General features: G+C 35.8%; 2 protein-coding genes across 3 annotated transcripts; one reads left to right on the top strand and one right to left on the bottom strand.

Moving 5' to 3' along the window:
* Positions 1–336: 336 nt before the first annotated feature.
* LOC116104827 (carbon catabolite repressor protein 4 homolog 4) lies at positions 337–19,686 on the bottom strand. Its single transcript, XM_031391259.1, has 11 exons — positions 19,616–19,686; positions 19,303–19,530; positions 18,308–18,389; positions 18,167–18,203; positions 16,744–16,784; positions 15,336–15,414; positions 15,006–15,051; positions 2,090–2,226; positions 1,718–1,871; positions 1,435–1,582; positions 337–944 (listed from the first exon to the last, which is right to left on the bottom strand). Exons 1-11 carry the CDS (start codon positions 19,684–19,686, stop codon positions 639–641), a joined length of 1,329 nt encoding a protein of 442 aa, XP_031247119.1. The 3' UTR covers positions 337–638.
* LOC116104856 (pentatricopeptide repeat-containing protein At4g19440, chloroplastic-like) lies at positions 6,069–9,692 on the top strand. Of its 2 annotated transcripts, none has more exons than XM_031391286.1 (4): positions 6,069–8,228; positions 8,381–8,478; positions 8,856–8,912; positions 9,617–9,692. In XM_031391286.1, exon 1 carries the CDS (start codon positions 6,156–6,158, stop codon positions 8,208–8,210), a length of 2,055 nt encoding a protein of 684 aa, XP_031247146.1. In that variant the 5' UTR covers positions 6,069–6,155; the 3' UTR covers positions 8,211–8,228; positions 8,381–8,478; positions 8,856–8,912; positions 9,617–9,692. The 2 variants fall into 2 exon arrangements, with proteins under 2 accessions (XP_031247146.1, XP_031247145.1); XM_031391285.1 differs by having other exon boundaries at positions 9,590–9,664.
* Positions 19,687–20,023: the final 337 nt, after the last annotated feature.

The raw sequence follows: 20,023 nt of genomic DNA, 5'->3' as shown, positions 1-20,023 counted from the left end.
ATTCTGACACTGAATCATCTGTTAAAATTTGTATTGAAATATTTATTTTAAATAGTGATGCAAATAAGAATTATTAATTTTCCCAAAAGAGAAGGCAATCGCCATGTATGTGTAAACTAATGTAGTGCATTTCAATTCGTCAGCACTTGGGATGCCTGCCAAACTCGACGATCCAAAATGAAAGAATTTTTCTTTTGCAATTCGTAGTGGTGAAGGAAGAATGATTTGAGGTTTGGCCGGCCACTTTCCCACTTGATCATCAAATGCATTTAATAATTTTGCTTATGAAATATTATTATCTTACTGGGGCAATTCCCAAAGTATAGGAAACGCACAAAGCCAATGAAAATCAAATATAATGGCAACGGTAGTGCTTGTCATTGCAAAATAATTTCTAATGACGTTTGGAAGATTATAAGCACTAACGTATTGTCAATCTATGTCAGCTTATTCAACTCTAGGGCGGCTAATGAAAGAGAGATAGTTGTTCAAACAAATTAAAGAAAAATAAACTGTTAACAAGGACAGGTACCAAAATTTCGGCATGACCACTCACTTTCCTGCGTTCTTAGAGGACAAAAGAATAAGTAAACTTCAGGGATATGTATGTATTTGCTCCTTATTGTTCCTGATTTTTATCACCTGGTGATTCTAAATTCGGCACCAATTGGGAGATGATCACTCGGGTGGTAGTAATTCGGTAAACAACCAGCAACTTCTGGCGACTCTGAGTTTGGAAGTTCAAGGGTACTGATTGGTTTTAAGCAGTCAGACGGAGAGAAGAAAATATAATCAAGAGTATTGGTGAAGTCAGGGGTGCAGTTTGTAAATGCTGGTTCCCCTGTTGTAACGGCATGCACACTGCATAAGGGAATTGGAAGCTCTTCTGTACATTCTGCCAGTGTTTCCAAGGAAGAGTAGCCCCAAGTAAGGTACTGGTAGACCTGAAAAGAGAAGCACTTCAGAACTATTGCAAGAATATAGGACTACAGAAATATCAATTCATTTCTAAAAGCTTAAAGGAACTTCAAGACAGTTGTATAAACATACTACTTGAGAGTTGAGCGAGACCTTAAAAGAATAGAGACTTTCAGAACCGTTCTCAAATAAATGTTAAGACACTTTTGCTGGGAAAGTCTCATAACAATAGAGTTTCATGTACTAAGTACTTAATGCCATTTGTATAGTGATCTAATGTGTAGAACTTGACTAATCTCACATCAATATTAATTATTTAACATGTCGAGTTGCAGATTAGGGACTTGAATCTTGCAAGTGTCTGTTGGGAATTTTTATTTTATTTTCTGTAGGATATACCATCATCCATTATCACATATCATCAGGTGTTACTATACAACTTAAAAGGAAAGATTTAAATGAATCGCGGGCATGAAAAGATGAACCAATTATATAAACATGAAAAGTAATAGAGACCTTGTCATTCGGGACTGAATTGAAGTCACCAGCCAAAAAAACTGAAGGTGCACACTCATATCTGCCTGACACCAGTGTTTTAAACTGATCTAGGCGTGATAATAGATATTTAGCTTGTGCAAGTTTGACATCAGCCAATTCTGGGTCCCTGGAGCAGAAATAACATACGTTACAAACTAGAAGAAATATTCAAAATAATGAAAGACCATAGAAGACAAGATTACATCAATAAATAATAATAATAATAATAATAAAAAATGATCGGTACAAATGAACAACTTACCAATAAAGGTGCGTATTTGCTACAATAACAACATGAACAAATGGACCTTTGAGTCTAAATGCAGCCATAATTCCTACACAGTCACGTTTTAACCTTACATAAGGGTCATTAAGATCTCCACGATCCTCTAAAGTATTCTTTTTTGATGATGAACCTGAAGATAGATCATTCAAGAAGTAAGCCATCAGTATACCAAGTCATAGGCAGTGGAAAGACAATCTAACGTAATCATGTTAAAATTCTCTTGAGCTTTTATCTCCTATGTACATCAATAAGATATAGATTTATAGTTATAAAAATTCTTTGAATGATCTACATAACATTTTAACATTAGCAAACCCAAAAATGAAAAGAATTAACAGAATAAGTTACCGTTCTTTGGATCAGCATCTTCATTCTCTACAGCCAGAATATCATTCTGTTTATTACCACAGGAAATATTTTCATCTTGCAGTGAGTTTAAAAGATCATTGTACTCTATTCTTTCCTCAACAAGCAATTCTGCACTGAACAAATTACAACTCATATACATTAATGTTTTCATTATGATTGAAAGAACACATAAGTTAGCAATTGTAATGGATTCCCAAGAGCACAAGACAATGAAAAAGCTGTTATTTTAATATGTGGTAAATATAAGGGTTTATAATGCACCTTGTGTCACAAATTTTTGTAGATAAACTTTCAAGTTTTGAATAGAGGCCTTAGCATCTGCTTTTTTCAAATGACTCTTCAGCACAGGGTAAATGTTAACAAGCTTCTTCATTATAAAGTAGACTAATGTTGTAGATAAGAAGGCACGGTTGCCAAAGGTTATAGTATACATTTCATTCTTGTTAGAGCTTAAATACAGTTACCTATCAACTTAAGCATTTGGGTTAATTGGTTACTTCATATTTATCAATGCCAAGATAACCAAGTGATTTTGTGTTTGAATCCCATGAATGTAATTACGTAATTTCTTTGGGGTCTTTTTTGGAGTAAAATGGTTTTATTTATATCGGCTTGCGGTTTTGTTGTCATTGAGGATGCTAACTCAAGCTGATATGGTGGTACAGCTTGAATTCAGACATGAGAAACTTATTGTCCTCTATAATGTAGATCATTTTCATTTCCCATTATCATTTCTTCCTGTCTGTGGGGGTCTTGTAAGAACTATATACTTCTGAAACGAGTTTTTTTTTTTTTTGTGTGGGGGGCTAAAAGCTATATTTTTGCAAATGTGCGTGTTTGCATGCGAGGTGGGACTTGTAAAGATAGAAATATACTCATCATCTAATTAGGTGAGTCTCGACTGAAACTTGGTTGCTAGATTGTCAGTGTCGTAAGAGTTCGAAAGCTTCTCATGAAAATTGTATAATATTTTACATGTTTAATTTTTCATGAGAATTTCTTACTATATAGTTGATCATTCCTTCAAAATCTAGTAGATAGCATATCGAATAAGTGGAGGATTACAGAGTTAGTTTGACAAGTCCAGGATTTGGAGTTCTATATGGGTTCTGCATTAGTTGATGCCCTCAAGGTGAGGCTTCAGGGTTCCTTGTCATCAAATTATATTAGATTCAGAGCTTGTATCTCATTTAAATTAATCATATTTATTTATAGGAAAAAACAGATGATGTAGATCTGGTAGATAATAAGAGAGAAAAAAAGAGAAGAATGGAGAGATAAAATTTAGTCTTTTTGGTTCTGCATAAAAAATGGATAAAACGGCTATTTGAGAATGCAAAGATGCTAATGAAAATTCACAGCCAAAATCAGTTCCAGTCTCTAAAGGAAATTGAGCTCGAATCATAATGCAAGCTAAAATAGCTTGGTAATTGTAAGATGCCCTCTTCTGCAATCACCCTTCTGATTGGTGCTATTCGCTTAAAAGCCTTGCATTTTAGTCGTTAGCCGTTGACTTGTTTTTATCTCTGTGGCTAAAGCTTAAAATTCTGTGTTACAAGGTGATTCTGTCGGAATTTTGTTGTAGGGAAGCTCTCACAAAATGAGTTGCTTGAATGGGTTTATTTTGGTTTGATGATTGAAGAATGATTTGATAGTGGGGGTATGTATTTTTTTTCAAATAAATGAATTTCCCTTGAACTAAATGGATGCTATATATTTAATTTTTCATCTACCCCTTTTGGTTTCAGGGTTTGTTATTGCACATGGGGATCTACGTGCATCTTTTAGCAATGGCTAGTTCACATATCGATTGATCCAGATCAATGACATCAATATCAAGTATGATTTACTGACAGTCTTCATTTATATCGCGCTGAATTTTGTTTTATATTTCTTGGAGGTTATATACCAATCAGGTAACAAAGAAAAGTTACAAAATGAAGGGAAAAAAGTACGATTTTAGACAATAAAGCCTGGGAGGTCAATGTAACTGTACAAACAATAAAAACCATACAATACAAAGCTCGAAACACACAGCAAATGGCAAAGCACAAAGAGGCAAGCATCAGCTATAATATTTGATCAAAACATCGTGGAGCCAAAGGTTTCTGATGTTTTGTCTCTCGGGGAGAAGCACAATTTCATACATATGGCAATTCTTAAATTGTAAATGTAAAGAACAGTTTTAAGAATTGAAATAGCATATATATATATATTTTCAAGAGCTAGTTCTGCTTTTAAAATCTCATTATTTTTATTAGTAATTCTACTATTTTTTCTAAAGTTGAAGGTGAGTAGCACACATGGGTTGAAAAATTGAATCGTCTCCAGTGCAGCAACAAGTTCTGGCCACAATATAGCAGAACAGTCCAGGAGCCATCACTTGGCACTTTGCCTCTGGTTCAGGTATAACTCCGATCTTTCTACAGTGCTACTCATCGTTCCAAGACCGGCTTCCCAAACCCAAAATCCGTTCTGCCCCTGGGAACCTCCGCCGGATGACACAACCACCGATGGACCTTCTTCCCTAAGACAATTCTTGAGCATCAATCCAGGCCTGTGACTCTCAATCCAATCAATCAAATCCAAGAAATGGTCCTATTGTGTTCTTTGCATTGACACTTGAACATTATTAGCAATTCTGATAAAGAACCCTGCTTCAGTTCTTCAACACTCGCCTCTCCAACAGCCAAAGACAAGACATTGCCTATGTAATTTGCCATGGTGTTTTGGTTTTGACGCCCGCCAAGTCTACTGGTCCGTCAACTAAAAACCCATCTTGCACTTCTCATGGCCCTCATCAATGGCGGCAGCATGAGCTTCCAGACATAGGCGGAGAAAGCCTCGATTTTTGTTATCTTTTTACCGTTATATAACACATGCAAGCTTGTGCAATCTTCTTATGCTCGAGGCATCAATATGATAAGACGCTTGAGCAAGATACACTTGTGGGGATGTTTACAATCTCTTCCAAGTGCACTTGACAAACGTTTCACGAGAGAAGGGTGATAAGTTGGAGGGAAACGAGAGGAAGATGTCTCGAATGATCTGGCGTGCAAGTTATCAACTTGTGTTGAGCTATTTCAGACCAAGAGAGAAGAAACTTGGCAAAAGCACTAGCATCTCAAGTGCATGGGCGAATGTGAACGTCATCGAAGAGCCCCCACAAGTGTAGCTTGTTACTTGAACTTGCAAGGGAAATCCATCTGATTTTACAGAAACTAGCTTCCCAGGAAGAGAATGATCAAGGTTGTAGAAGTCTAGATTTTTCAAAGGAATATTGCGCTGGCTTCTAAAACTAAAGCGCGCAGAATTGTCACAAATGATCTCAGGCTCATTGGTGCTTTGGTTCTGAGATTCTCCAGCGAAAGGGTAGAAGAATTAGGGTTTTGGCGAGGAATTCTTGAGGGCTTCGATGTTTGGGGAGCTGCGGTAGAAGTAGAAGTGTTACGGGAAACGGCCGGAAAGTAAGTCGAGGTTTGAGAGAGGGAGGATTGGGTTTGGCGGGACCTGAAGCTTTAACAATACTTGTTGCATTGAAGTTTACTTCAAAATTTCAACTGCTGAAGCCTTTGCTTCCATGCAATCCCCAGCTTTTTTGGAGTGTGTTTTGTTTGTATGGAGTTTTTGCAGTCTCTAGCAACAAACATGTCATTTTTCATAAACAAGAGATATATATAGGGGATATTTTGGTACGAGACAAACATGAAGTTACACTATTAGTTGATAAATAAAACAAAACACATTACATTTTTGTACTAGTGCACACCATTGTTGATGGTTTTGCAAACATCACAAATTCTTATATTCTGACACTGAATCATCTGTTAAAATTTGTATTGAAATATTTATTTAAATAAGAATTATTAATTTTCCCAAAAGAGAAGGCAATCGCCATGTATGTGTAAACTAATGTAGTGCATTTCAATTCGTCAGCAATTGGGATGCCCTGGTTCGGTCTTATTGTCTTTTGATTCGTTTGCTTCTTTTTTCCAACCTTTTATCGCCTGCAAGATTGCTTTTGATTCGTTTGATTGATGGAAAGATGCCGGCTGTGTATTTGAATAATCCCAAAGATAGGCACATTGAGATAGCTGCTGAAATGATTGATTTAAATGTGGTTACTGAGCGGGACATTGGTTTTCAAGTGGCTGATTTATTGGTACATGTTTATTGTACACAGTTTAAAAATGTAGGGTTTAGTTATGCTATTGATGTGCTTTCGACATTTTCTAGTAAGGGTATATTTCCCTCTTTGAAGACTTGCAATTTTTTGTTGAGTTCTTTAGTGAAAGCTAACGAGGTACAAAAGGGTATTGAAATGTATGAAACTATTTGTCGTGGTGTTTGTCCTGATGTTTACTTGTTTAGTACAGCAATTAATGCATTTTGCAAGGGAGGAAGGATTGAGGATGCAATTGGGTTGTTTACAAAAATGGAAGAGTTGGGTATTGCTCCAAATGTTGTAACTTACAATAACATTATTCATGGGTTATGTAAGAATGGGAGATTAGATGAGGCATTTCAGTTTAAAGAGAAGATGGTACTAAGGCAATTGGAACCTAGTCTTATAACTTACAGTATTCTGATTAATGGTTTCATTAAGTTGGAGAAATTTGATGATGCAAATTATATTTTGAATGAAATGTCCAATAGGGGGTTTGTTCCGAATGAAGTTGTTTATAACACGTTGATTGATGGCTATTGTAAAAATGGAAATATTAATGAGGCACTGGATATAAGGGATGATATGATATCCAAGGGGATGAGTCCCAATTCAGTGACATTTAACTCCCTTATACAGGGGTTTTGTAAGAGTGGTCAAATGGATCATGCAGAGAATGTTTTAGAAGAGATGCTATCCAGAGGTTTAGTGGTAAACCAGGGAGCTTTTACTTCAGTTATTCGCTTGCTATGTGTAAGTTCTAAGTTTGATTCTGCACTTTGTTTCGTTGAGGAGATGTTGTTGAGAAATTTAAGGCCTGGTGATAGGTTGCTGACCTCATTGGTTGTTGCACTCTGTAAGAATGGAAAGCATGCAGAGGCAATTGATCTTTGGTTTAGGCTGTTTGAGAAAGGTTTTGCAGCCAATACTGTGACCTCAAATGCATTAATTCATGGAATTTGTGGAGCAGGTAACATGCAAGAAGCTGTTAAACTCCTCAAGGAGATGCTAGCGAGGGGTTTGGTATTGGATAAGGTCACATATAACACGCTCATCTTGGGCTGCTGCAAACAGGGGAAACTGGATGAAGGTTTTAAGCTTAAGGAAGATATGATGAAACGAGGAATTCAGCCTGACATATGTACTTACAATTTGCTGCTACATGGGCTATGTAATAGTGGTAAAATGGATGAAGCTATTAAGCTTTGGGATAAGTGCATAAGAAATGGTTTTGTACCAGATATCTATACATATGGGGTTATGATAGATGGGTATGGTAAAGCTGATAAAACTGAAGAAGGTGAAAATCTCTTTAATGAGCTCATCTCTAAGAAAGTATCACTAAATTCTGTTATTTATAATACACTAATTGGAGCATACTGTAAAAATGGAAATATGACAGCAGCTTTTAGACTTCTTAATTACATGAGAAGCAGGAGCACCCCACCTACTTTGGTTACATATTCTTCTCTAGTACATGGAATGTGCAATATTGGCCTTGTTGAAGATGCAAAAAGTCTTTTTGGCGAAATGAGAAAGGAAGGTTTGTTGCCAAATGTTGTCTGTTACACTGCACTTATAGGCGGTTATTCTAAACTGGGTCAGATGGATAAAGTCAGGAATGTCTTGGAAGAAATGGCTTCATTTAATATACATCCTAATAAAATTACCTACACTATCATGATTGAAGGTTATTGCAAATTGGGTGATATGAAGGAAGCAGCTAAACTTCTGACTTGGATGGAAAAAAAAGGAATTTCACCAGATTCCATCACTTATAATGTCTTCATGGATGGGTATTGCAAGGATGGAAAAATGGAAGAAGCATTCAGAGTATGCGATCATATGTTTAGTAAAGGATTATTCTTAGATGAAATTACATATACTACGTTGATTAATGGGTGGCAGTCATCATCATTAACAATTCAAGAATGATTGTGGAACTCTCAGGAGGTAATTGCATTACTCTATGTGTATCTTGTCTTTGAAACTGATAAAGATTTTTGGTCAACTTATTTGAACACTTCTATTATATACTGGTAGTCCATGTCTTCAGAGGTTGAGTTCAGCGTGCTTAATTTATACGTCTTTCTTATCTTTCCCAGGAGGTCTGATTGTGGATGATATAATAGCATTCACTCACTATCTGTCCAGATTCAGGATAGGTTCTTGAAATCAAATGGTTGCTGGTGCTTCCTTTTAGGTAATTTGCTTGTACACATTGACACTGACATGCTTTGCTGCGCTTCTGATTATTCTTTAGAAGTTGGCCATAATGTCAACTGATTTAATTGAGTTAATTTCTTTGGGGTCTTTGTTTGGAGTAAAATGGTTTTATTTATATCGGCTTGCTGGTTTTGTTGTCATTGAGGATGCTAACTCAAGCTGATATGGTGGTCTACAGCTTGAATTCAGACATGAGAAACTTATTGTCCTTTATAATGTAGATCATTTTCATTTCCCAGTTATCATTTCTTCCTGTCTGGTGGCTGGTCTTGTAATGAACTATATACTTCTGAAACGAGTTTTTTTTTGTTTTTTGTGGGGGGGCTAAAAGCTATATTTTTGCAACATGTGCAGGTTTTGCATGCGAGGTGGGACTTGTAAAGATAGAAATACTACTCATCATCTAATTAGGTGGTCTCGAGCTGAAACTTGGTTGCTTAGATGTCACGTGTCTAAGAGTCTCGAAAGCTTCTCATGAAAATTGTATAATATTTTACATGTTTAATTTTTCATGAGAATTTTCTTACTATATAGTTGTATCATTCCTTCAAAATTCTTAGTAGATAGCTATATCGAATAAGTGGAGGATTACAGATGTTAGTTTGACAAGTCCATGGTTGGAGTTCTATATGGTTTCTGCATTAGTTGATCCCTCAAGGTGAGGCTTCAGGGTTCCTTGTCATCAAATTATATCTAGATTCAGAGCTTGTTATCTCATTTAATATTTAATCATATTCTTATTTTATAGGAAGAAACAGATGATGTAGATCTGGTAGATAATAAGAGAGAAAAAAGAGAAGAATGGAGAGATAAAATTTAGTCTTTTTGGTTCTGCATAAAAATGGATAAAACGCTATTTGAGAATGCAAAGATGCTAATGAAAATTCGCAGCCAAAATCAGTTCCAGTCTCTAAAGAAATTGAGCTCGATCATTAATTGTGCAAGCTAAATAGCTTGGTAATTGTAGATGCCCCCTTCTGCATCACCCTTCTATTGGTGCTATTCGCTTAAAAGCCCTTGCATTTTTATCGTTAGCCTGTTACTTGTTTTTATCTCTGTGGCTAAAGCTTAAAATTCTGTGTTACAAGGTGATTTCTGTCGAATTCTTGTTGTAGGGAAGCTCTCACAAAATGAGTTGCTTGAATGGGTTTATTTTGGTTTGATGATTGAAGAATGATTTGATAGCTGGGGTATGTATTTTTTTTTCAAATAAATGAAAATTTCCCTTGAACTAAATGGATGCTATATATTAATTTTTCATCTACCCCTTTCGGTTTCAGGATCTTGTTATTGCACTGGGGATCTATCGTGCATCTTTTAGCAATGGCTAGTTCTACATCATCGATTGATCCAGATCAATGACATCAATATCAAGTATGATTTACTGACAGTCTATTCATTTATATCGCGCGGAAATTTTGTTTTATATTTCTTGGAGGTTATATACCAATCAGGTAACAAGAAAATGTTACAAAATGAAGGGAAAAAAGTACCTGATTTTAGACAATAAGCCTGGGAGGTCAATGTAACTGTACAACAAAAAACCATACAATACAAAGCTCGAAACACACAGCAAATGGCAAAGCACAATTCAGAGGCAAGCATCAGCTAAAATATTTGATCAAAACATCGGGAGCCAAAGGTTTCTGATGTTTTGTCTCTCGGGGATGAGAAGCACAATTTCATACATATGGCAATTCTTAAATTTGTAAATGTAAAAACAGTTTCAAATTGAAATCATGCATTATATATATATATTTTACAAGAGCTAGTTCTGCTTTTAAAATCTTCATTATTTTTATTAGATAATTCTACTATTTTTTCTAAGTTGAAGGTGAGTAGCACACATGGGTTGAAAATTGAATCGTCTCCAGTGCAGCAACAAGTTCTGGCCACAATATAGCGAAACAGTCCAGGAGCCATCACACTTGTGCACTTTGCCTCTGGTTCAGGTAATTAATCCGATCTTCTCTACAGTGCTACTCATCGTTCCAAGACCCGCTCCCCAAACCCAAAATCCGTTCTGCCACTGGAACCTCCGCCCGGATGACACACCACCGATGGACCTTCTTTCCCTAAGACAATTCTTGAAGCACATCCAGGCCTGTGACTCTCAATCCAATCAATCAAATCCAAGAAATGTCCTCATTTGTTGCTTTTGCTATTGACACTTGAACATTATTAGCAATTTCTGATAAAGAACCCTGCTTCAGTTCTTCAACACCTCGCCTCTCCAACAGCCAAAGACAAGACATTGCCTATGTAATTTGCCATGGTGTTTTGGTTTTGACGCCCCCAAGTCTACTGCGTCCGTCAACTAACCAACCCATCTTGCACTTCTCATGGCCCTCATCAATGGCGCAGCCATGAGCTTCCAGACATAGGCGGAGAAAGCCTCGATTTTTGTTATCTTTTACGTTATTATTAACACATGCAAGCTTGTGCAATCTTCTAATGCTCGAGGCATCATATGATAAGACGCTTGAGCAAGATACACCTTGTGGGGATGTTTAAATCTCTTCCAAGCTGCACTTGACAAACGTTTCTCGAGAGAAGGGTGATAAGTTGGAGGGAAACGAGAGCGAAGATGTCTCGAATGATCTGGCGTGCAAGTTATCAACTTGTGTTGAGCTATTTCAGACCAAGAAGAAGAAACTGGCAAAAGCACTAGCATTCCAAGTGCATGGTCGAATGTGACGTCATCGAAGAGCCCCCACAAGTGTGCTTGTTACTTGAACTTGCAAAGGGAAATCCAGTTCTGATTTTACAGAAACTAGCTTCCACAGAAAGAATGATCAAGGTTGTAGAAGTCTAGATTTTTCAAAGGAAATTTGCGCTGGCTTCTAAAACTAAAGCGCCAGAATTGTCACAAATGATCTCAGGCTCATTGGTGCTTTGGTTCTGAATGATTCTTCCAGCGAAAGGTAGAAGAAATTAGGGTTTTGGCGAGCGAATTCTTGAGGGCTTCATGTTTGGGGAGCTGCGGTAGAAGTAGAAGTATGTTACGGGGAAACGGCCGAAAGTAAGTCGAGGTTTGAGAGAGTGAGGATTGAGGTTCTGGCGGGGACCTGAAGCTTTAACAATACTTGTTGCATTGAAGTTTACTTCAAAATTTCAACTGCTGAAGCCTTTGCTTCCATTGCAATCCCCAGCTTTTTTGGAGTGTGTTTTGTTTGTATGGAGTTTTTGCAGTCTCTTAGCAACAAACATGTAATTTTCATAAACAAAGATAATTATATAGGGGTATTTTGGTACGAGACAAACATGACGTTACATCATTAGTTGATAAATAAAACAAAAACACGTTATTACATCTTTTTTGTACTAGTGACACCATTGTTGATGGTTTTGCAAACACACAAATTCTTATATTCTGACACTGAATCATCTGTTAAATTTGTATTGAATATTTATTTTAAATAGAATTACTATTAATTTTCCCAAAAGAGAAGGCAATCGCCATGTATGTGTAAACTAATGTAGTGCATTTCATTCGTCAGCACTTGGGATGCCTGCCAAACTCGACGATCCAAATGAAAGAGTTTTTCTTTTGCAATTCGTAGTGGTGAAGAGAAGGATTTGAGGTTTGGCCGGCCACTTTCCCACTTGATCATCAAATGCATTTAATAATTTTGCTTATGAATATTATTATCTTACTGGGCATTCCCAAAGTATAGGAAACGCACAAAGCCAATGAAAATCAAATATAATGGCAACGGTAGTGCTTGTCATTGCAAAATAATTTCTAATGACGTTTGGAAGATTATAAGCACTAACGTATTGTCAATCTTGTCAGCTTATTCAACCTAGGGCGGCTAATGAAAGAGAATAGTTGTTCAAACAAATTCAAGAAATAAACTGTTAACAAGGACAGGTACCAAATTTCGGCATACACCATCACTTTCCTGCGTCTTAGAGGACAAAAGAATAAGTAAACTTCAGGGATATGTATGTATTTGCTCCTTATTGTTCCTGATTTTTATCACCTGGTGATTCTAAATTCGGCACCAATTGGAGATGATCACTCGGGTGGTAGAATTCGGTAAACAACCAGCAACTTCTGCGACTCTGAGTTGGAAGTTCAAGTATGTTGTGGTTTTAAGCAGTCAGACGGAGAGAAGAAATATAATCAAGAGTATTGGTGAAGTCAGGGTGCAGTTTGTAAATGCTGGTTCCCCTGTTGTAACGGCATGCCACACTGCATAAGGGAATTGGAAGCTCTTCTGTACATTCTGCCAGTGTTTCCAAGGAAAGAGTAGCCCACGTAAGGTACTGGTAGACCTGAAAAGAGAAGCACTTCAGAACTATTGCAAGAATATAGGACTACAGAAATATCAATTCATTTCTAAAAGCTTAAAGGAACTTCAAGACAGTTGTATAACATATACTTGAGACTTGAGCGAGACCTTAAACGAATAGGACTTCAGAACCGTTCTCAAATAAATGTTAAGACACTTTTGCTGGGAAAGTCTCGTAACAATAGAGTTTCATGTACTAATTACTTAATGCCATTTGTTAGTGATCTAATGTGTAGAACTTGACTAATCTCACATCAATATTAATTATTTAACATGTCGAGTTGCAGATTAGGGACTTGAATCTTGCAAGTGTCTGTTGGGAATTTTTTATTTTATTTTCTGTAGGATATACATCATCCATTATCACATATCGTCAGTGTTACTATACAACTTAAAAGGAAGATTTAAATGAATCGCGGGCATGAAAAGATGAACCAATTATATAAACATGAAAAGTAATAGAGACCTTGTCATTCGGGACTGAATTGAAGTCACCAGCCAAAAAACTGAAGGTGCACACTCATATCTGCTGACACCAGTGTTTTAACTGATCTAGGCGTGATAATAGATATTTAGCTTGTGCAAGTTTGACATCAGCCAATTCTGGGTCCCTGGAGCAGAAATACATTCGTTACAACTAGAAGAAATATTCAAATAATGAAAGACCATAGAAGACAAGATTACATCATATAATAATATAATAATAATAAAAATGATCGGTACAAATGAACAACTTACCAATAAAGGTGCGTATTTGCTACAATAACAACATGAACAAATGGACCTTTGAGTCTAAATGCAGCCATAATTCCTACACAGTCACGTTTAAACCTTACATAAGGGTCATTAAGATCTCCACGATCCTCTAAAGTATTCTTTTTTGATGATGAACCTGAAGAGTAGATCATTCAAGAATAAGCCCCATATACCAGTCATAGGCAGTGGAAAGACAATCTAACGTAATCATGTTAAAATTCTCTTGAGCTTTTATCTCCTATGTACATCATAAGATATAGATTTATAGTTATAAAAATTCTTGAATGATCTACATAACTTTTAACATTAGAAACCCAAAAATGAAAAGAATTAACAGAATAAGTTACCGTTCTTTGGATCGCATCTTCATTCTCTACAGCCAGAATATCATTCTGTTTATTACCACAGAAATATTTCATCTTGTAGTGAGTTTAAAAGATCATTGTACTCTATTCTTTCCTCAACAAGCAATTCTGCACTGAACAAATTACACTCATATACATTAATGTTTTCATTATGATTGAAAGAACACATAAGTTAGCAATTGAATGGATTCCCGAGCACAAGACAATGAAAAGCTGTTATTTTAATATGTGGTAAATATAAGGGTTTATAATGCACCTTGTGTCACAAATTTTTGTAGATAAACTTTCAAGTTTTGAATAGAGGCCTTAGCATCTGCTTTTTTCAAATGACTCTTCCACAGGGTAAATGTTAACAAGCTTCTCATTATAAGTAGACTAATGTTGTAGATAAGAAGGCACGGTTGCCAAAGGTTATGTATACATTTCATCTTGTTAGCTTAAATACAGTTACCTATCAACTTAAGCATTTAGGTAATTGGTTACTTCATATTTATCAATGCCAAGATAACCAAGTGAGTTTGTGTTGAATCCCCATCCTTATAATTAGGTTCATCTAAGTTGTGTTCATCCCTTTTGTTGATTTGTGGTTTTGTTAGATTCACATGCCTTGAAAGTGGCATGGCATATTAGAACTTAAAAATAAAGTTGCATCCACCCTATAAGCTTAAGTTTTAAGTTCAGTAACTTGACAGTCCAACCAGTTGCAATAGAAATTAAAATCAGGGCAGCCAACCTATTTTTAAATTTATTACTACTGATTTGTAATATTTTGCCTAAGACTGATTCCAATCCCATCCCACCCATTTAAGAATATCCAAGCACTGTAAACCACACAAGGTTTAGAGTCAAGATTTTGAGTTTCTTTTCTAATTAGCATCCATGATAGTTAGAATTATGGATGCCTATGGCTTGTTTCAGTTAAATATAAAATTTGTTTGAAATCAATACAATATATTGGATTATAATTTTTAAAGACTACGAGTATATTCCTATAACATGTTAAATATTATCCAATGGGCACATAACTCTTAAATAAAGCAACATCTATCCTGAATCAAAAAAGGAGAAAAAGTCAGCATACCGGGTTGTCCTTATAAAAAATTCCACACCCGTCACGCTTCTGCCCACTCTCTGAACATATATAAATAACACATCAGTCTTCAAATTTGCTTTGTAAAGTCATATCTCGTCTAATTCCTGGTCAAGCTCATAACATAAACCTCACAACAACAATATATTAACAAAAATGATTGTAATAAAAGCAGAAACACTGCTTTTATGCACCTGCACTAGATGATAAATATGAAGGAACACAGTTTTTGTAAAGAAAATTTTAAAATTCATAGATTATGCAGGAAGAAATGGCCTAAAGCAAGACAAAACGAAACACCCGCCAATCCCACCAACATATATACGTAAATGAAACCTTAAGCATAGGAAGTCGGCACCAAAGTTCTTCAGAACAGTTACAATTGCCTTTGACCGTTCTTCCACCTGGGATGCACACAGATTATAAACATGAAAACTCGTGTAAACTTATCAGGGTCAAAAATATGTATAATGAACATCACCCCTACAGCCATGCAAAAATGTATGCTTAGTTTACTGACCTGTCATCTGTTTGCAACTAGGCCGCAAATAGATGGCTAGTCAGTAAACTAAGAGTACAATACAAATCACATTAAATAAAACAAAATTTTAGTCAAAATTTCTAAAGCAGATGGCAGCTATAAGATACCTAATCTGCCACAAAGAGTGGAAGTTGTCAATCCATAAGCATCAGAAGCCCTTGACTTAAAACTCAAAAAGAAAGCCCTCCCTAATCATGTTATAGAGGTCCAATACCAATGAATAAAGAAAAGAGGCTTCTTGAAGCTCATAGAATATTTTTTAAGGAATATGAAACATCAGAAGCCCTTGACTTGAAGTCTCAAAAGAAAAGCCATCCTAAGCATATTATAGAAGGTCCTAATCAATGAATAAAGAAAAAATGCTTCTTGAAGCTCTAAAGCAAGTTTTTTAAAGTGTATGAATACAAAATCAGGTGGTGGTTTTTCAACCCAAATGTTGTCAGAATAAAGCTTGTTACAAAAGCATGATCATGATTTCATTACAAGTACATCCCAACTTTATCTTTTGTCCTAGAGATAAAAGGTGCAGTCAAAAATTGGAAACTATTGACATCAATCAAATGAAAAACAATGAAGCAACTTATCAAAAGGGATGGAACAAAAGTATGAAGATTTACTTGAGGCAAGCAGATGAGAGTGTGGAAAGAGAAACTCTTCACATAAACCTATATAATAAAACAATCTCTGGCAACATTAAATCAGCTACAGCTGCACAAAATTGACCTGTTAATTCAAAATTACTCTATAACCAAGCACCAGACACTTTTAAAAATCTCAAACTACATCTATTGAATTCCATGTTTAAGCTTATATAGAACTCATTCCTAATAGAAACTCAGATGAGCTCCATTCCAATAGAATACACAAATCCCTATATTTGTAGTGCAACGATGCAACCCAAAAAGAATTTACATTTTTGCCTTCAAAGTGTACATTTTTTCCCCACCAAAGTTTCAATTGCTTTTAGCACAAAGTAATATAGGTATCATGAAGTTGGGAGGCCATGTTTTTACAAATAGAATGCTTTACATCTTTATGCTCTTCAATCAAAGTGATATGGCACCAAACAAAAGCAACAACTTCCTATAAGTACCCCAGTTAGATAATAATAGAGGAGAAACTTGATAGGTTAAAAAGTTCAAACATCAGTTAAATTACTAACAATTGACAGCAGGTGATAATTTTATCGTACCTGTGCTAAAATGTTATAGGAGACAAGACTGAAATTGCCACCTGAAATATCAATTTGAAAATCATGCTAGTTATCAGATTTCGAGATGTCATGACAGAGACAATGAACTAAATCTCTCTGTTCATCATAATGTTTCCTTTCTAACCACAAACCACACTCCAGCAACTACAGAAGTTGTTTCTACTTGAAGCTATGCCCAAGTTTTGCATCTTCTGTTTGAATGAGGGTAAAGCAAACTTATGGTTGACTTTTGTACGGAGGGTACAAAGATCAATAAAAACCCAAACCATGCATTTGGATTTATACATCCAAAAATAATTTTTGGTTTAAGGAATTGGTACTCTAGACACCTGTCACTCCAAGTAGACCTCAGGAGAGTTGAACCCCTTACATCTTCATTGAACCAGTTATATACTTTAAAACATTGTCCCTTCATTTATGTGGTAAAACCAAATTAGTTTGTCACACACTTGGAATACAAGATTATTTGTTTATAGACAACATTAGCATACAATTAAAATGAGATGAAATAACATAAATGACCCACTGCCCTGCACAAGAGCAAGTTCCAAAACTGATAAACTGCCATCACTGTACTATTGAATAGCATCCGCATCGAATGTATGTCGAACACTCAACAATTTTCGCCAAAATTTAAGTCATCATAATCAATGTCATCCTGATCTAATAAATTGTGGCAAAAAGGCAATATTTGAAAGCCAACCATAATTTCCAAAACTGTGCGCCCTTCAGTCCACTACCATTAAAGGCTAACAAACTGTGCGGGCCTAATTTTATATTTGGAGCAAGGTAAAAGTAGATTAGAGTCCATGTGCTTTTTAAGAATCAACTCCTGTATAAATATCAATCTGAGAGTTCCGATTGGTAAGAGTTAGATTACTCCAAGATTCAGACTGTTGTTCAGATGTAACAAGAACGAAAATGATTATCTTTAGTAAAACATGGTTAGGAAATACACATCAAAGTGTCATATCATGACAGTAATAATAAAACATGTCTGTTGTGCATGATTGCAAAATATTAAACCGATAAGTCAAAAAGTTGCTACCTCACTTTTACTCCTCGAATGGATATCACCCCCTTCAACAGACATGAATTTTAGGCTTGCTAATGACAGCTTTGAGCTCACTCTTCTGCAACAAATTCTGCAGAATACCCAGCCTTCATCCAGCAACAAACTAGTAAAAACCCACTGGACCCACATCAGAAAATGAGCTAATGAAGACATAAATTAAAGTTGGCTAAGCAAATGAGCAAGAAGAAAGATCATAAACATGGAGATATTTTTCACATAGCATTCCTTTAGCAAGTATATCATCAAAGTAATGGTGGAGAGCCTCCAATGTCTCCAATTACAACCTTGGAAAGAATACTGAAAGGAGAAAGAAGGTTTAAGTCTTACAGAGTATTGACCAACTAAGATGCTCGGCAGTGCACACCTGGGAACAGACAAAGCCAGAAAAAAGGTCACAAAGATGGTGATATTCATCATATGAACTAGTTTGTTACTCCTAACACATAGTCCATAGAACACCAAACTTACCAAATTACCAAAATTGGTTTCATTCGAATTCAAGCTTCTTGCCTCAGATGACTTCCTGGTCAGTACTTGCATAATAATGAGACTTCAGTAACACAAGTGAAAAATGTGAAAGTTCATTCCAATATTATCCTAACAGTCTCTATCCAAGAAAATGTTTATTGCTTTCACGATTCCAACTCATTTGCACATTTATCTGGAATATTTTTTTTTTTTCTTCAACATACTGGTCAAGATAACTTGATCTGGACTAGCAGCAAACAAACATTAATATTTGGAAACTTAATGGTAATGGCCATTTCAGGAGGCTAAATTGTCTAAACTATAACTCACTCTTTCTTTGTTGGACATGAAAGTGTTAATTCGTTATTAAAATTTTATAAAAGGGATTCTCACCATTTTTAATCCAATCTTTTAGGAATTTGATTTTAACTTTCCAGACAACCTCTTTTTTCGTTTCCATAAATAGCCAATAGTACAAATATTCAAACTTTTCTTTACTTTCTAATCATCAAGTAAGAACTTTTTGCATATTATAACCCATTAAATGAGATAAGTATGAAGCAATATTATTCTTAGTTAAAAAATAAATAAATAAATAATAATAATAATAACTAAAAGAACATGTATGTGACACTTAAGCATACCCATATGATAAGCAGCCCGTTCGGTAGGGAACCCAAAGTCATATTAGTTAGATGTAAACTGTTGGGAAAAGGTCTGAAAGGTTATAAGCCTGAACTGATGAACCCAAAGAACTATTTGAAAATTTAGGATTATTAATTTCAGATAGCATATGAACTATATTGGTTCCAGATAAAACAAATGAAGAGACAAAATTTCAAAAAGTATCATACCCTTTCAAAGAGTTTTAAAATTGAAAAGAAAATTGCAATTGACAAAAAATGTGTATAAGAAAATCCGACCTTTAGTCACCAGAAATCACCACATGAACATTTACCATCTCGGAAGTGGTGGAATCTAATGTTATCTCTCACAATAATCTCACTCCCTGTGACTTGAGATGCACCACACATAACACGTGGCAATCTTCGCATATTCTCATGTTCTTCATAATTCTTATGATGCAGCCAGCACTTGTTGTGAGCACTCCAAATGCCAATGCCAACTTCTCACTGTGAGTCATTAATATAATCTTCTTCTCCTCATCAGCTACATCATAAGGAACAGAACTGAGTTTTGGCTGGTATCCATGAGCCTTTAATCTGTTCAAAATTTCCTCCAACACCTGCTTAATCTCACTAGATCTTGAATGCGTCAAGTCACCGGCGCAAGGAACTCATGAATTACTCCTTTCCTTTGTTTCCTTCCACCCAACTAAATCCAGGATTCTTTTTAAGACCCTTCTTTTTCTCAGCCATTTCATCAAACACCTTACGCCCACAATCAAAAAACCCGCATTATACATACATATCAATCAAGGTATTAATGGCATATAGATGAGACACAAAACCTCCAACCAAAAGCGTCTGAGCATGCAACTGCCTACCCAAATTCACATCAAGAATCTCACGAATGAGAGCAGAGGTTTCTATATTTCACCGATTCAAATTGGGGGAGAATAGGGTTTGTTTGGGTTTTAGTTTGGAGAAGAAGAAAAGAGCCGTTGGAGTGACTATTGAGGTGTGCAGTACAAGTTCCTTTTATAATGGAGGAAGTGAAGTTTGGGTTATCAAATTCAACGGCTATTTTTAGAAG

The sequence above is a fragment of the Pistacia vera genome, unplaced genomic scaffold (genome assembly GCF_008641045.1).
Source record: "Pistacia vera cultivar Batoury unplaced genomic scaffold, PisVer_v2 Contig487, whole genome shotgun sequence".
NCBI classification, from domain to species: domain Eukaryota; kingdom Viridiplantae; phylum Streptophyta; class Magnoliopsida; order Sapindales; family Anacardiaceae; genus Pistacia; species Pistacia vera.
The sequence above is the reverse complement of the archived record's forward strand: the minus strand, read 5'-3'. Positions and strand labels throughout refer to the sequence as shown.